Source organism: Nilaparvata lugens, chromosome 5 (genome assembly GCF_014356525.2).
Source record: "Nilaparvata lugens isolate BPH chromosome 5, ASM1435652v1, whole genome shotgun sequence".
Taxonomy (NCBI): domain Eukaryota; kingdom Metazoa; phylum Arthropoda; class Insecta; order Hemiptera; family Delphacidae; genus Nilaparvata; species Nilaparvata lugens.
In genome coordinates this window covers 714,308-731,038 of record NC_052508.1, presented here as the reverse complement: position 1 = coordinate 731,038, position 16,731 = coordinate 714,308, and the positions used below count along the sequence as shown (strand labels likewise).

Here is a 16,731-nt window from a genome sequence, read left to right as displayed (position 1 = left end):
GTTATCTCTTATGATATAGTCCCACGTTATGAAGCTATTGTGAGAAGTTGTGGATTGTAATTCCTTCACAGATAATATGGTGTTTCTGGCATTTATAAGAGCAGTCTCTAAATTCCCTCTTTTGCGAATAAATTCACAAAAAATTAAGGCCTTCCGGCTCGCAAAATTACTGGGTTCAAACCTCAGCTCTAGCTCAGTAGTAGAAACATGAATTTTATAAGTACAAATAATCACCATAAGGTTCAAGGACCAGGTATTGATAATTCTTACCGCTGCTTCTATGAAGTTCTTGAAGAATACCAGTAAGGAAATTAAAAGAATATTTGATGACTGATTATCAGTAACCATGTACCACTAGAGAATAATCAGGACCAACTATAGTTGTTTCTAGTTGATTCTTAAAACGCTCGTCGTGAATACAAGTATTCACCAATATACCCTTTCAAAATTCCTTAGAACTTACAACGCCAGTTCTTGAAGTTCTCTGGATCCTTATATGATATAACTGGAACCTTATTAATATAATTTCTTAATATATTTGTTCTGGCTGATGAAATGAATATCATCAAAGGATGATAAATATTGAGTGCTCTGAATAAGGTTAATATTATTTGATTCAATAATTTTAAATGCTGTTAAAGATTTGTTGGTACCAAAACAGTTCAAACTATATAACACGAGATGAGTTGGGATATAATAAAAAATTTTATAAGTTTGTATGCTGACATAAAACACAAAATATATTCCCATAAAACAGATATGCATAAAATATTCAATAAATCTGTAATTCACTTAAATAATCTACTTTTAAAATCTGAATAATTATCACAGGCTTTGCTAATATTCACAATAATGAATTTCAAATTCATAAATATATTATATTCATACTGGTACTTAGACTTCCAATCAATACAAAATTCTACCAATAAAAACCTGTTCGGTCTATAAGTTTGATATGATATGTTTTGTTCAATAAACAAAATTAATATTTAATAAATTAATATTCAAACATGAGATCTCAGGGCTTTAATATGAATTCGGGCGGTGCATGGAAGTAAGCTTCCTACATATAATGAAGAAAGTTGATCTAATACCCCATGTAAGCGTTGCCAGGCTTTCAACCACACTCAGGCTTATTGCAACAAGGAGGCCAGATGTGTGAAGTGCGCTGCTGAAAACATGCATCAAAGGAGTGTACGAAACCTAGTGAAGCACTACCGAAATGCATTCATTGTGGTGAAGCTCATCCTGCAAGCTACCGTGGTTGCTCTGTAGCAATTGAGTTACAAAAAATACGTAACTCGAGTAGGGTAGCCAGTAAGAATATAACATCAAAAAATGTTGTCGATTCTCAGGCTCGGAATGTGGCTAATTCTCAAAGTAGGCCCACTCAACATCAAATTAGGCCCACAGAAAAGAAAATGACTTTCGCCGAAATCGTATCCAAAGAAAATAAATCGCAGATGAAGAAAAATGAAGAAGTAAAAGACACCTCACAAATCCTACAGCTCATCTCATCTAATCTTGATAAACAAGAGAAAATAATTTCATCCCTTCAATCTCGCATCGAGAAATTAGACAAAAAAAAAATCAAAATCATTTATTTGCCAATTATAAAGATAACAATAATGAATAAATAAATACTTCATACTTATACAGAATAAAAATAAAATTTTAACTTAAAATTTAATTGGCGTTGCCAGCAAAACCTAAGTTTGTGTGCTAGCAACGAGTACCAAAAGATTTCATTTAATTTAAAATAAACATAAAAGATGATTAACATTTTATTTGAATGGTAGTAATAATAAATAAATAACTTAAATAATAATAATAATTGTAGCAATATAATATCTGAAAAAAATATAACTTAGTGAAAATAATATCAAAGAAAAAAGTTTTTTTTTTTAATAAAGTAGATTCTAACTGTACATGAGGCGAAAAACATGTTACTTCTGATCCTCTCTCTATTTTTAATGGTTGATTATAAATCTATCTGAGATTAATTGGTCTGGCAAAATATTCATCAATCTATTACTCATGTATATGAACTGCCTGCGGCATACTGTTAAATTTGTTCTAGGAATGCGGTAATGAGATGATGAACGGAAATTATACGACGGAATGTTAGTTTCAAAGAGATTTTTATACTTATGAACGGCTAGAATTAAGTTTTCACGTAAAGTTGTCTCACTGTTAAAACTGGGAACTCTGCAAAAAGGCTATGGCTGGGATATCGTCTTGGTCTCCAAGTGCAGCTTTCAAAAATATATCTGAATACGGAGATTTTATTAAAATGGATGTCCAATGCTCCACCCCATACCCTAATACCATATTGCAATATGGACTGGGCATATGCTGAATAAGCCATCTTTATTATAGTGGGTCATTGAGCTCATTCAATCTATGGAATTTGTGAATTATGTGTTTATTTTCTTAACATGTATTTATATGTGCATTCCTTTAAGATGAGAGTCTACAAAGACTCCTAGGTATTTAGTTTCTTTCACGTTTTTTAATGAGGACAATCACAATCTCCATCACCAGTCCGCAATCTTTCCCGTTCAAGACAGATTGAAGAGTGTATTCTGATACCAGTATTAAGAATATCTCTGGGGAGAGAGCTCACTGCTGGTGAGAATACCATATATACACTCTTATTGGCATTCAGTGTAAGAATGTGTTGGTCGAGCCATGATTTAACACGTGTGAGACCAGACTCTGCCAAGCGCTTAGCTTCATCCCAGCTTGAACCAGTAAAGACCAATGCCGTGTCTCAGCAAAGAGATCGAATGACAACCAGCTATATAAGTCTCAATAGGTCATTAATATAGAGGAGAAATACAATTGGTTGCCTTGGGAATCAGGGCTTCCTCGGCTTTACAATAGAAAAAATTTAATAAAAGAAGTTTTTATACAGATATATGGGGTATTTATCTTAAATTGAATTCATAAATAAATCGTAACATACGATTTTAATAGATAATACATTTAGTTTTTATATGAGTTTTTTATACTCTTGATTTATCATGCTTTTTTAGATTATAATAAATATTTATACAGAAATAATAGCTATTTGTATTTCTACACATCGACTTCCTTTAGTATACATAATATATCCTTTATGAGTGAATTTTATATGATTCAACCGGTCATATGGGTTGATCGAATAATCAGCTGATTCATTCAGTATGGTTCGAATAATTATCGATTTATCCAAGATCGACTAATTCTTTTCAAAACGTAAACAAGTAACTCTAACCTCAATGTTCATGCATTTTATTTTATTTTTTATTTTTGTAATCCGCCAATAATAATTATGCCGCTTTATAATTTTTTGATCTTACCAATGAGTTCTCATAATTATTAAATCACAATAATACATATTTTCTTATCGTTGTTGATAATGCTATTACTCCTAATCACTAGTAATGCTTGATTTGAGTTGATTTACTCTTTAGATAGGTCTAACCTTCTTTCCAATTTTATAGTTCTATTACATTTTATTGGCTCATTTAGAAATATTTGGTGGTTTCAAATTACCACGTGACAACACACACACACACACACACACTCACACAATCCTTGGGCCCATGATGTTTTTGGTAATGATGAACGATATTGGTTATAGTACTGGTTCCAAAATAGTTGGCTATGCCGACGACACATCCATGTTCTTCACAGATTCTGGAATTAAAGCCCTGAAAGAAAAGATGTCCAGTTGCCAGGAGGAAGCGAGTTTGTGGTTCAAAGCAAATCATCTGCTTCTTAATAGTACGAAGACGCAAACAATTATTCTGGAATTGAGACAAGTAGATGATGCAAGAGATATAAGAAGCAGGGGTGCCCACAAGGGGGGGTGGCATGGCGCAGTTTGCGCCATCAACATTTTTGGGGGGGCATGATTTTTTTCATATTTTATGTCAACATTTTGAATCATGTCTGAAAAATCAAGGTATAAAATATATATATCCTAATGTAGTTAATTTTAATGCTTTTCCCCACCTTTACAATGTTATATTTTTCTAAGTGTAACTCAATATAAAGCATAAAAAATACAATTGAGTTTCCTTGCTACCTAATTTTCTTAAAAGCACAATGATAAGTTAAATATTGTAATGTACATTTTAATCTAATAATTATTTTAATTTCGAAGGCGTCTCATGATGATATTAATGTCTCTGAAATGGGAATGCAATTATAAACAACATCGCAAACTCTAGTGAATTTTACAGAAGAAAAAACTTCTCTTGTCAAAAATTTGTGAAAAATATCAAATGATCCAATCTCAATCTTTCAAATTTACCACACAGTAATCAAGTAATTATTGTAATGCTTCATTACTTTTTTCTGTATTGTATAATAGTCCAGTCAAATGGTCGTTTTTCAGGAAACAGCCCGAAAGATTTTTTCGCGACGATTCTATATGTATTTTGGACGCTGAATTCTAATCTGAAATTTTCTGACACGCCAGAGGGCGGCTTCACCCCCAAAACTCCCAAAATTTTGGACTTTTTTCAAGTTTTCCATTTAATCTTGAGAACCTTTAACTGTTCGAGAAAAAGCATTCCCTGAAATATCAAAGATAATAAAATTTCCAATAAATTGAGTGTTTGCGCAGGACTCTACGATTTTTGATTCTGGAGCTAAGAGTTTCCAAAAAAGGAGGGTTTTTAAGGGATTTTCAAAATTATGCAAATCTACCACTTCTACCCTATACAACTAGGATCTTTTTCTAGTATTGATAGAAAGCCACACATCATGTGAATCAACAATATTAATTCTGAACAGAATTCCTTAGGTACCTATTTTTGAATTTAGTAGTGGTGGGAGGGGGAATACACCCAAAAATAGAAAATCATGTCCTACAGCCAAAATTCAAATTCTCATTATAATACCTTATCATGGCCTTCCTAAAAAAAGAAACATTTTTCGGCTGAAATCACCTTACGAGTGTTATGTTCAATGAGAATCACTCGTTAGATTTCAGTATTTCCTAGTGGGGGCACACATAAGGATACGTCCAGGTTCAAAACTTTAATCACTTATAACTTTTGACTGAATGATCACATCTCCTCGTACTACAGCTCGTTCATATCAGCTCGTCAAGGCGGTTGAAAATCATGTATCATAACACCAAAATTTGTAAAAAAAAAAAGGAAATTCCTCCTTTAGTGTATTTTAGCCCATATTTCAATGCATAGAAAAATGACCGATTTCTATATTCAAAACTGTGTGTCTCGGTAACTCAAAATGATACTTGGTCTTGATTTGAAGAAAAGTCTCCTCTTTTATGTGAGGTCACAGAGGGAAGAAACACTACTAAATAATAAAAATAACACTAAAAATAACTACTCAACAACTTTTAGAGAGTGCCGGAAAATTCAACCCCTAAAGCCGAGAAGGGAGACTGAACGATGCCGGGAGCAGAGGCCTGCTGTTGCTGCTGAACTATGAATGCGCGCTAATATAGTGATTGAACACCGCACCAGTGGACAGAATCGAGTTGGAAAATTAAAAACATTCCATTTGTGACTTGGCAACAGGGCAGATTGGCAACAGTGCACGTCTTGGCAAGCATCCAAGCATGCGATGATTGTACGCGAAAGACCACTAAGTGCAGGGACACACGATCCGGCGAAATCGCCGTCCGGCGTTTTCGCCGGACCCGGCGGCAATTAGCATTCAGAACACACGACAGCCGGCGAAGCTGCCGTCCGGCGTTTTTGCCGGATCATTTAGATACATTTCAGTATAATAAATGGAGTACAATGTAATGTCGCGTAATTAAAATTATTCCTACCAAATCTCATGAAAATTTAAAGGTTACAGGACCTATCATGCCTTACATCCCAACAATGTTGCGAGAGGGGGGAGTTCAATCATAATCAAAGGGAGCATTCAGCATAATGAACACGTTAAATTAGAAACTGAACGAATTCAAATGATAGGAGTATGTGTGGAAGCAGTTAATTATCGATTTGTAGTTGCAGCTGTCTACTGTCCTCCTCGATATTCATTCAGAAAAGAAGATCATCTATCAATGTTTGATATGTGGGATTTATCCTTGGCGGTGACTTCAATTCAAAACACATTCATTGGGGATCACGATTAACAACTCATAAGGGCAAGGTACTTTACGAAGCTGTAAGAGAGTCAAGATGTGAATCTCTTTCAACTGGAAAACCAACTTATTGGCCTACAGATACAAGTAAGATACCTGATCTCATAGACTTTTTCATAATCAAAAACATTTCAGTAAACTATTTGCAAGTAAAGGAAAGTTTTGATCTCAATTCAGACCACTCTCCAATTATTCTGAAGTTGAGTGACACTATTTTACAAAACAAAATAATTATCCCACACTAGTTAATAAGTATACAGATTGGGATGGCTTTCAGCAAGTGTTGGAGGAAAGAATTAACCTGAATTCACCATTAACAACTGCAGATCAAATAGATGAGGAGCTGGAAAAATTGTTACTGATATACACCAGGCAGCCTGGTGTAATACTCCGCAGACTAGGAACGAAGAACAGTAGGAAATAATTATCCATTGGAAATAAGAGAAATGATTGCAGAGAAAAGAAGAGCTAGAAGGAGGTGGCAGCATTCACGTTCTCCTCAAGATAAAAGATTACTGAATACTCTCACACAGGAACTGAAAAGAGAGATACAGTTTATTAAAAATCAATCAATCAACAGTTACTTGAGTAATTTGACAGGACAAGGCAACACTGATTACTCACTATGGAAGGCTTCTAAGAAAATGAAAACACCCATCCAACAAGTTCCCCCTATTAGGAACTGAATAGACAATGGGCCAAGAATAATGAAGAAAAGGCACAGGCATTTGCTGATCATCTTGTGAATGTCTTCCAGCCAAACGTTGCAGCTCAAGAAGATCTAGAAATTGAAGGTAACATCATGCAGGAAAATCAAGAACTAATGAATGTCCCAGTAGAAGAAGTGAGAAAGGAAATAAAACTTATGAATGCTAAGAAAACTCCAGGATTTGACCTGATAACTGGCTTAGTCCTGAAGCATCTACCAAGGAAAGCACTCATCAAGCTAACAAACATCCTGAATGCTTCATTCAGACTCAGATTTGTACCAGGAGTCTGGAAAGTAGCTGAAGTTATAATGTTACTCAAGCCAGGAAAAGAACCACATGAAGTAGCTTCATACAGACCAATTTCATTGTTACCTGTGTTATCAAAGTTGTTTGAGAGGATATTATTGAGTAGACTCAAGCCAATAATTGAGAGAAAGCAATTAATTCCTAATCATCAATTTGTTTCAGAAAAAACACTCCACAATTGATCAAGTACATAGGATAGTTAATATAATAGAGAAGAGCTTGGAAGAAAAAAAGGTTTGTTCAGCAGTTTTTCTCGACATAGGGCAAGCTTTTGACAAAGTATGGCATGAGGGACTTCTTTATAAACTGAAGAAAATGCTTCCTAAGCAATTTACAGAAATATTGCAATCATATTTGACAGGAAGGTACTTTAGAGTCAAATATGAAGATTCATATTCTGATCTAAGAGAGATAAAAGCAGGAGTTCCGCAAGGAAGTGTTTTAGGACCAGTCCTTTACCTTCTCTTCACTAGTGATATCCCTAATTTGGAGGAGAATACCACAGCCACGTTCGCAGATGACACCGCCCTACTAGCAGTAGACAGTGATGTTGGTATTGCAACAGCGAAGCTTCAGAGATCTGTCAACAAGATACAAGACTGGACCAAAAAGTGGAGAATGAAGCTCAATGAGGAAAAGTCGATTCATGTTAACTTCACCAACAAGAGAGCTGTGTACCTTCCAATCAACATCAATGGAATAATATACCACATGAAAATCAAGCTAAATACCTAGGTATGACTCTTGATGCTAAGCTTCGCTGGAAAGAGCATGTCAAAAAGAAAAAAGAAGAACTGAACATAAAATACAAGAAATTCTACTGGCTTATTGGAAGAAACTCATCACTTTCAATACCAAACAAATTGCTCCTCTACAAGCAGATCTTCAAACTGTTTGGACCTATGGAATACAACTATGGGGCTGCACCAAACAGAGCAACGTCACCATCATACAAAGATTCCAGAACAAGGTGCTCCGAAACATCGTTGATGCTCCCTGGTATGTGCGGAACAGCGACATCCATAGGGACCTGGGAGTCAACATGGTATCCTGTGAGATTCAAAGGTATGCAGAAAGTCATGAAGAACGGCTCCACCAACACACGAACGTCGAGGCAATCCAGCTGCTAGACAACGGAGGGTTGGTGCGGAGACTGAAAAGAAGGAAACCATTTGAATTGGTGTGCAGTGAAAGTGGTGTCTAGTGAAAGAGCAAAGCAGTGATTGAGTGAAATCTAGCTTGAGTAGTACAGTTAATAGATGTACATAATAATTATTAGTAGGTAGCAGTAAGAAATTCTAAAGAGAGTTTCACTGTAGTCCATATTATATACAATTGGTAAATTAGGTTTGATAAAATTTGCTCATTAGTCTCAAGACTAGATAGCAATAGTAATGTGATTAAGAAAAAAAAATAATTATTATTACAAGCATGTGTGTTATTATATGTATTTATACTTCCACTTAATTTCATAAAAATCTGGTGTGGCGCATTCACACAACTTTCCTTGCCGTTATGAATATTGATCACCTGACGCTAGTGTACTCGCACATCTCAAGTCTACTATTCAAAGATATGATACAGCTGGTGATAGGTCAATAACGCTGGAAACACACGAGGTCTGCTATCTCTTCGTAGTGAATGATTTACTAGAACCAACAGTTGCCAAAAGTTTGCAATAATTTAATCACATTTTCTCGGATTTCAAGCTTATTTTCAATTTTAGGTTATTTTCAACCCATATTATCCCAGCGTTACCGTATGGTAACGACATACACACCATGCTAAAAGTGAGTGGGAAATTTCAATTATGTTTAATCCATGTTGGCAAACCTGTTTAATCCATGTTGGCAAAGATTTTCATGCTGAATCTTATCCACTTGAAATGTTTTGTTCAAAGTTATATGAAGGCTGATAATAATTGAGAATCTAAAATCGAACTTTGCATAGATGGGGCAAAGCCCCATAGATGAGGCCATCTTGGATTGAATTTGATCGAAATTGTTCGTGTCGGATCATTATAGTGTAAGGACCTTACGTTCTGAATTTCAAGTCATTCCGTTAACTGGTAGATGAGATATCGTGTACACAGACGCAGACGCACATACACTCATATACACACACACACTCATACACACACACACACACACACACACACACCACACACACACCACACACACACACACACACACACACACACACACACACACACACACACACACACACAACACACACACACACACACACACACACCACACACACACACACACACCAAACACACACACACAACACACACACACACACACACAACACACACACACACACACCACACACACACACACACACACACACCACACACACACACACCACACACACACACACAACACAATCCTTGGGCCCATGATGTTTTTGGTAATGATGAACGATATTGGTTATAGTACTGGTTCCAAAATAGTTGGCTATGCCGACGACACATCCATGCTCTTCACAGATTCTGGAGTTAAAGCCCTGAAAGAAAAAATTGTATGGTTGCCTGTAAAGTCGGTATACGGGCGAAAGTTTTATGTGACAACGACTTCAGTGGTAAAATAATTCTAATGTGAATATTCATTCGTATAGTAGGAAGAAGGATGAAATAATAGTAACAATTATTTAAAACATTATTTATACAAAGAATTATATTTAAAACATTAATTTATACAAAGAATCTCGAACTGAACCACAACATTGTGATTACTACAACATAACCTATTCACTTATGCATGATTATGTGATTATGCATTATTGTGATTACTACAACATAACCTATCCACTTATTCACCTCAGTGAACTCTATACTAACATAGTTAGTATAGAGTTCAGTGATTCACCTAAGCAGGCGTAGTCGCAGGAGATTGCTTGCGGCGCCTGCGCAGGTTGACTGCTCCGTTTCACTCTCTCTCCAGGTGAATGCCTTCGGATTGCTGCAGGCTGCGTTGCTCGCCACTGCTCCTATTCGTGCTCTTTCCAGACGACCGTGAACCGAAACGAACGCTCTCACTCGCTCTCATTGTGAGCGCATAACGTGGGAACGTAACGCAGTTTCTTGAAGTGTCACCCGGCAAACCAATTTATAAGACATTGTCACGTCAAAAATGTCCAGTTGCCAGGAGGAAGCGAGTTTGTGGTTCAAAGCCAATTATCTGCTTCTTAATAGTACGAAGACGCAAACAATTATTCTAGAATTGAGACAAGTAGATGATGCTAGAGATATAAGAAGTGTTAAGATTCTTGGTATAAATTTGGATCAAAGACTAACCTGGAGCCCTCATATAGACTATGTCTGTTCTAGGTTGAGCCGGGTTCTCTACCTTTTACGCAGATTGAAGGAGTGTGTCCCAAGGCATTATTTGAGGGTAACCTACTTTGCCTTTTATCAAAGCACGTTTTTGTATGGCCTATCCTTATGGGGATGTGCTCATGATACCCAAAAAATCCTGCTAATTCAGAAAAGGGCAGTTAGAATTATTTCTGATGCTAACTACCTGGACCACTGCAAACCGTTGTTCATTGACCAAGAAATAATGACTGTTTATAGCTTATTTGTCTTTTTGCTGTCACTGAATGTGAGAAAAAATATTGAATCATTTCCATGTAGGGAGGACTTTCATCAGTATGATACAAGAAATAGTCAGCAAATTGATGTTCCTTATACTAGGCTAAGGAGAGTGCAAATGAATTCGAAGCTAATTTCTTTGACAATCTTCAATAAGTTTCCTGCTTCAGTGAGAACCAGTTTCTCTGTTCAAACGTAGATTGAAAACTCTCTTGACAGAAAATCCTCTATACTCACTGTCGGAATTTTTTGATATGGATAGGGATATAATTAGTAATTATTCCTAAATATTCCAAAATGTATCAATATTAGGTTGGCAATAATTTTAGTGTATGAGAATACATTTGTTATATATATATATATATATTATATATATATATATATATATAATATATATATAGATATATATATATATATTTGTAACATTATTTATGTATGAGCTGAATCATACTATGATTGTTCGATTGTTTTTTTATTATTGTATTTATTGAACATTGTGACGTTTCCGATTGTGTAATCTGTATGCTTAAAGGAATAAAATCTATTCTATTATATTTCAAATTTAATATTCTGCTTCCTGAGTTCGATTATTTCTCTTTAGCCCTTAAGATTTTGTGCCTGGCACGTTCATACTTGTTGGGAGTCAATCAAGGACGATCATTGAAATAATTGATCCAAATCTGGATAAAGGAACAGATCTAAGTGGAAATATTGAATGGGGTCAGATCGAGATCATATATTATCTGTCTTTACCTCCTAATATATCAGCTTTTATCTGTGCCCAACCTCACCTAACTTAGAAGTAAATTTCTCACCATAGAGCAGAAGCAGCTGCAGTAATAATTTCACACAGTAGAGCATAAAGTTCAAAAAAAAGATTCTGCTCTCAAAATATTTTCTGAATGGTATTTGGTCTATCGAACCTATCCTAGCCCTTCAGGATTTATTAGAGGCACAGTCCAGCAAATTATATGCATGGAGGTTTTTGCTCGACCTGTTTGATTGTATATACTGTTTCCAACACAGGTAATAGTTTATGGTCACCGAATCTAGTGTCTAGCAATCGCTACACTACAACCTACATTTACTACCTGTTTGACTACATTTACTACATTTACTACCCATTTGCTCGACCTGTTTGATTGTATATACTGTTTCCAACACAGGTAATAGTTTATGGTCACCGAATCTAGTGTCTAGCAATCGCTACACTACAACCTACATTTACTAAAGAATATTATTCTCTTTTTGCCATTAGAAAAAACAAAGGACCAGAATTAGACACAATAGAACAGTTTGAGATATACACCCAATTTAAAAGCAATAGACAATGTATATTAAACGAACAAACCAACTTCAAATCCCACATCCTCTTTGATTACCTTCTCAGCCACAACAAACCCAATAGATACCAAGAGACATCAACAGCACCAACAGACACTAATCCAATAGACACCAACAGCACACTAAAAATTGCCATCCTATCCTTCTTCTTGTCTATGAGTACAACCAAGAAGATGGCGAACCTGTCGACAGATCTCGTTGTCACAGTGAGTGATTAATTCATTTATTGTAAAATATCTGACTGCTAGGCGTTTTTTCTAATAGCAAAAAGTGATTTAATAATAAGCAGTTCGTGATGGAAAACAACATTGAAGAATATTATTCTCATACAATCAGTCAGTGGACGAATCAAGGGTGTGCGAGAGTTTATGCCTCCTGAGATTTGGACGATTGTATTAAATCTTGTACTGACTCACTCAATTTGGTGTTTTATAGTGTTCATTCACATGCTTACAAATTAAAGGTTATAACACCGAGGACTCAATATAAGATTTTTCATATGTGTGACGTCTCCATCTGGGGCATTGCTAAAATATCATCAGAACCCCACAAGGAGCGTAATAATACAAAATGCAGTAGAGTATTTGATACAGTACTTCATTACTGGAACTGAAAAATGCTTGGATGGTTTCTGAACTGAGTCCGTACTATTTCAGGGAGAGGAGATGCTAGTCCTTCCACTGGTGATAATGGGAGCTCTGCTAGTAGCGGGAGGAGCAGTGAGCCTCCTGCTTCCTGAAACGCTGCGAGAGCATCTTCCTCAAACACTGGAGGACGGTGAAAATTTCGGCAAAGACTGGACCTTCTGCTGTCCCTCAAGGTCAGATCTTTTTGCATTTATGACACAGTCATTGTACAGTAACTAACTTATATACTTAACTATCTATATCTATAGAAGGCTAAGCCCCGACGGACTGAAATCACACCACAGCCCAAACTACTGAGCCTAAAAACTTGAAATTTTGCACAATTGTCTATGTTAGCTTCAAAACATCCACTAAGAAAGGATTTTCAGAAATTTGCCCCCCTGAGGGAGCTTGGGCCCCCCAAAATTCTGTACTTTTTAACCGCTCATTGCACAGCAAAGTCATGAGGAACTTTTTCGTTCAGCTACGAAAAAAATTAGATCTATGCAGAAAAATTCCGATCAGGAGCACAGGGGGGTTCAGGAGAGGGAATTTTTCGAAAATTCTGTTGTAAAATCACACTATAGCTCAAACTAATTGGCCTACAGACTTGAAACTTTGCACAAATATTCTTCAAACATGCTAGACGCGTACTAAGAACGGATTTTGTGATATTTTTCCTCTAAAGGTTTCAAAGGATAAAAAAGGATCCTATTAAGTAAGGTTATGAACATGGTAAGGTGCTTAGACCAGTTATAGAATAGATACGCTGGAAAGTCTAGCCTCTGAAGCCAACATCTACTGCCATATCACCATATCGTGACGTCAGCATCGGATAGGAAAGTTTTCTGCAGAGTTTGTTTACATTGTTTTTTATCCGATGCTGACATCACGATATGGTGATATGGCATTAGATGTTGGCTTCATCGACTTTCAGTATGAATATACAATGAGCCGTGTCTATTCTATAACTGGTCTGAGGTAAGGTGAACGCCATATGGGACTGAAATAATTGACACATGATATTCCAACATATGTTGTAATCATTGGGAAGCTTAAAATAATCTTCTCAATCAGCTGATCGAATTAATTTTGTGTTTATCGAGAGCGCGAGCTTGCCACGTGTATGTTCCATTGTTGTATGCTTGGCCAGTTCGGTTTGCGCCTTCTATCAGCTGTATAATGGAGTCTCATACATTCCGATTGGAACAGAGCACAGAGATTTTCATTGGTTAGGAGTTTGTTGATAATTATTCTTTTTTCGAATTAAAATTTCATTGCCTTAGAAAATTACATTGGTAACTTTCTTGCTTAAAACAAGATTATAAAAACAAAATGTCAAACATATACCTACATTTATTTGTAGCACGGCCAGAAAAAGACAAACTTGAGTACTAACTGTGAGTTCATTTGATATAACTTATATATATATTTTTCTTAATATTTTGTGAATAAAAAGTACGAGTTGATGAGAGATGTGAGTAATTCCTTATATTTGATCCAAATGTTTATTCATATTGTGGTAGTCGGGGTCACTGCAATCAAAAGTTTTTTATTCTGTAGCTAGTAAATGTCATATGTATTGATTGTCCATAATGTATCCAGTGTCCATAATGGAAGTGATTGAACTACTCAAAATTAATGGCTTTCTGGTCCCTCATCGAATTTATAGTATTCCTAGTGATTGAGCCTGTCTTTTTTCAGCGTTGACTATTAATAAAAAAGCTTTATTTACAACTAGCTTACCCGGAAAACTTCATACCGCTAAAGAGTTAATGTATCTCATGTCACACTTGACTTTATTTGGTGAATCATGAAATTTATCTGACAATCAATATTTTTATTCACATCTCAATACGGACTTCATATGTGCTTTGTCATGCAGCATTCATTATTCCGAAAACATATTCTTCTCTATCAATTGGTAATAATATCTATCAGTAAAGTGTTGAATTAAAAAAACAGATAGGTTGAATCAGTGATTCAACGATAAATATTCAATGTTTTCATTGTTGTTGATTGTCAATAGATGGTCCAGGAAACATGTGATGTACAATGAATCACACAGAATTCCATATTCTTTCCATCTTCCATTTTAGGATGAATATAAGCTAAGCTAAATTCAAAAAAAAATTATTATGTCAGTAATCAATAAATGCAATATGAACAACTCTCTCTCATGAGGTTGATTATTAACAACTCTCTTTCACATAAGAATAATTGGTGAATAATTTTTCATCATATTCACCATAATTCACCATAAAACTGAATAATTTTTTTCTCAACATTTTCTAGTTTCTCAATGATAGGGGAGTGATAATTATTTGTATAGGTCTTCTAAGGAACCATTATCTACAGCTGGTACCAGTCAACTACACTTCAACTCCAAACTACCGTTTTAATGCCAGTACACAATTTATCACAGGGTGACGTGTTTATTACAGCTTGTAACTTTAGATGCTAAATCATATAATCACAATATGATCTTGAATCATGATCACCTTTCCTTTCTTGATGTTCAGAAACAAATCCCCAATATTCAGACAACATATTCCCAAAGTTTGATGCCGTTATGTCAAGTAGTATTCAAGTCTATAGGGAACAAACACACAAACAGACATTAATTTTTATATAATATAGATTTACATTCGGCTCAAACAAAAGTCTCTCTGAATGGAGGTAGAATGATAAGGTTGACAACTTTCAGCTCTGTTGTTTTAGCTTTTTTGTTTTCAAATCACCTTCAAAAAGTTCATGTAGTACCTATTGTGTTTGAGACACTTCTGGCGCTATCATAGTTCCACCACTATTCTGTTCCAGAGCAGTCTCTCTTGCAGTCGTTAACTTTATCTTCTATATAATAAGAAAGAGTAGGGTTGTGTTTGATCTTGTGTTCGTTTGTTCGCATCAAAACATGTCAACTTGTGGATTGCATACCGGAAAAAGTGGGATGTTTTAGATCTCCAAATTTTGCACATAGATTCTAAAAATATCAATCTCATGCACCTCGGAGCCCAAATTTCAATTCTCCTTCTAGATTTTTCATGATTATTGTTCAAATTTCATTTATGGGACATACGATTTCATTCAGCGAATTCACCAAATCATTTATGATAGAATTAAAAAAACAGCTGTTCTGTTTTATTATTGCTCTCTACCTGATCCCACTTAACTTCGATAATATTGTTTTGATAATATTGATCAATATTTTCAATAAAAATATTATTATTATCATATTCTTATTGATATAATAATTGTATTGTTTTGATATTAATAAATATTTTTAATTTTACAAACTCTGTATAATAATATGGTGAATGTGAAAGAGCTGCATCAAAAAAATTATCTCAAAAACATCTGTTTAAGCTGGGAATTCCTTTGTGCGTAAATGCCGTCCTCGACCACAACAGGGAGAGAATCTCAGATTGGGTGGATTTCAATTCGTCTACATAACCTAAAAGATTATGTTTTAATGGGGCAGGTTGAGCTTAAACTTTTTTATACTTTTAAATGACAATATGTTGATATAGTTTAAAATTTTTGATTCTTCAATAATAAAGACAAAAAAATGAAGTTATTTGATCAGCTGTTTTAGCACACTTAAAAATGCATTTGGACAATATGAATGTCAACCATGCTTGCCATCGTCGACTGCAGAAATTTACGCACAAACGAAAATGCACCTTTAGAAAAAACATAGTTTGGAAACTTCGTTTTTCTGATGCTATGTATAGGCCTACACGTGGCATGGATTATTATTTTTTGAGACAAAGTGCTAAATAAACGTCTTCAGTTTTATCAACGCTGTATCGGCAATATGAATACGCATGCAGTTAATATGTCTTTGAACAAAGGTGTTGATATTTTTACATGTATAAATTATTCTCTTCCATTCTTATTTAATGACAATTCCAAAATTATTGGAGCCCTAATAGAATGATTGATTAAGTGTACAGTCAGTCGGAGATTTTAATATTGGAATGAAGGGTATTTTGGCAAGCTGAACAAAAAAATAAAGTCTCATGCACC

At 35.2% G+C, this 16,731-nt stretch overlaps 1 protein-coding gene across 1 annotated transcript in view; it reads left to right on the top strand.

Annotated features, from left to right (window-relative positions):
* LOC120351541 (beta-alanine transporter-like) overlaps positions 1 to 16,731 on the top strand; it is a 46,756-nt gene that overhangs the window by 7,948 nt on the left and 22,077 nt on the right. The window contains exon 4 of the mRNA XM_039429325.1: positions 12,733 to 12,896. Within this exon, the coding sequence (XP_039285259.1) occupies positions 12,733 to 12,896 (164 nt within the window). The remainder of the gene's footprint in view (positions 1 to 12,732; positions 12,897 to 16,731) is intronic.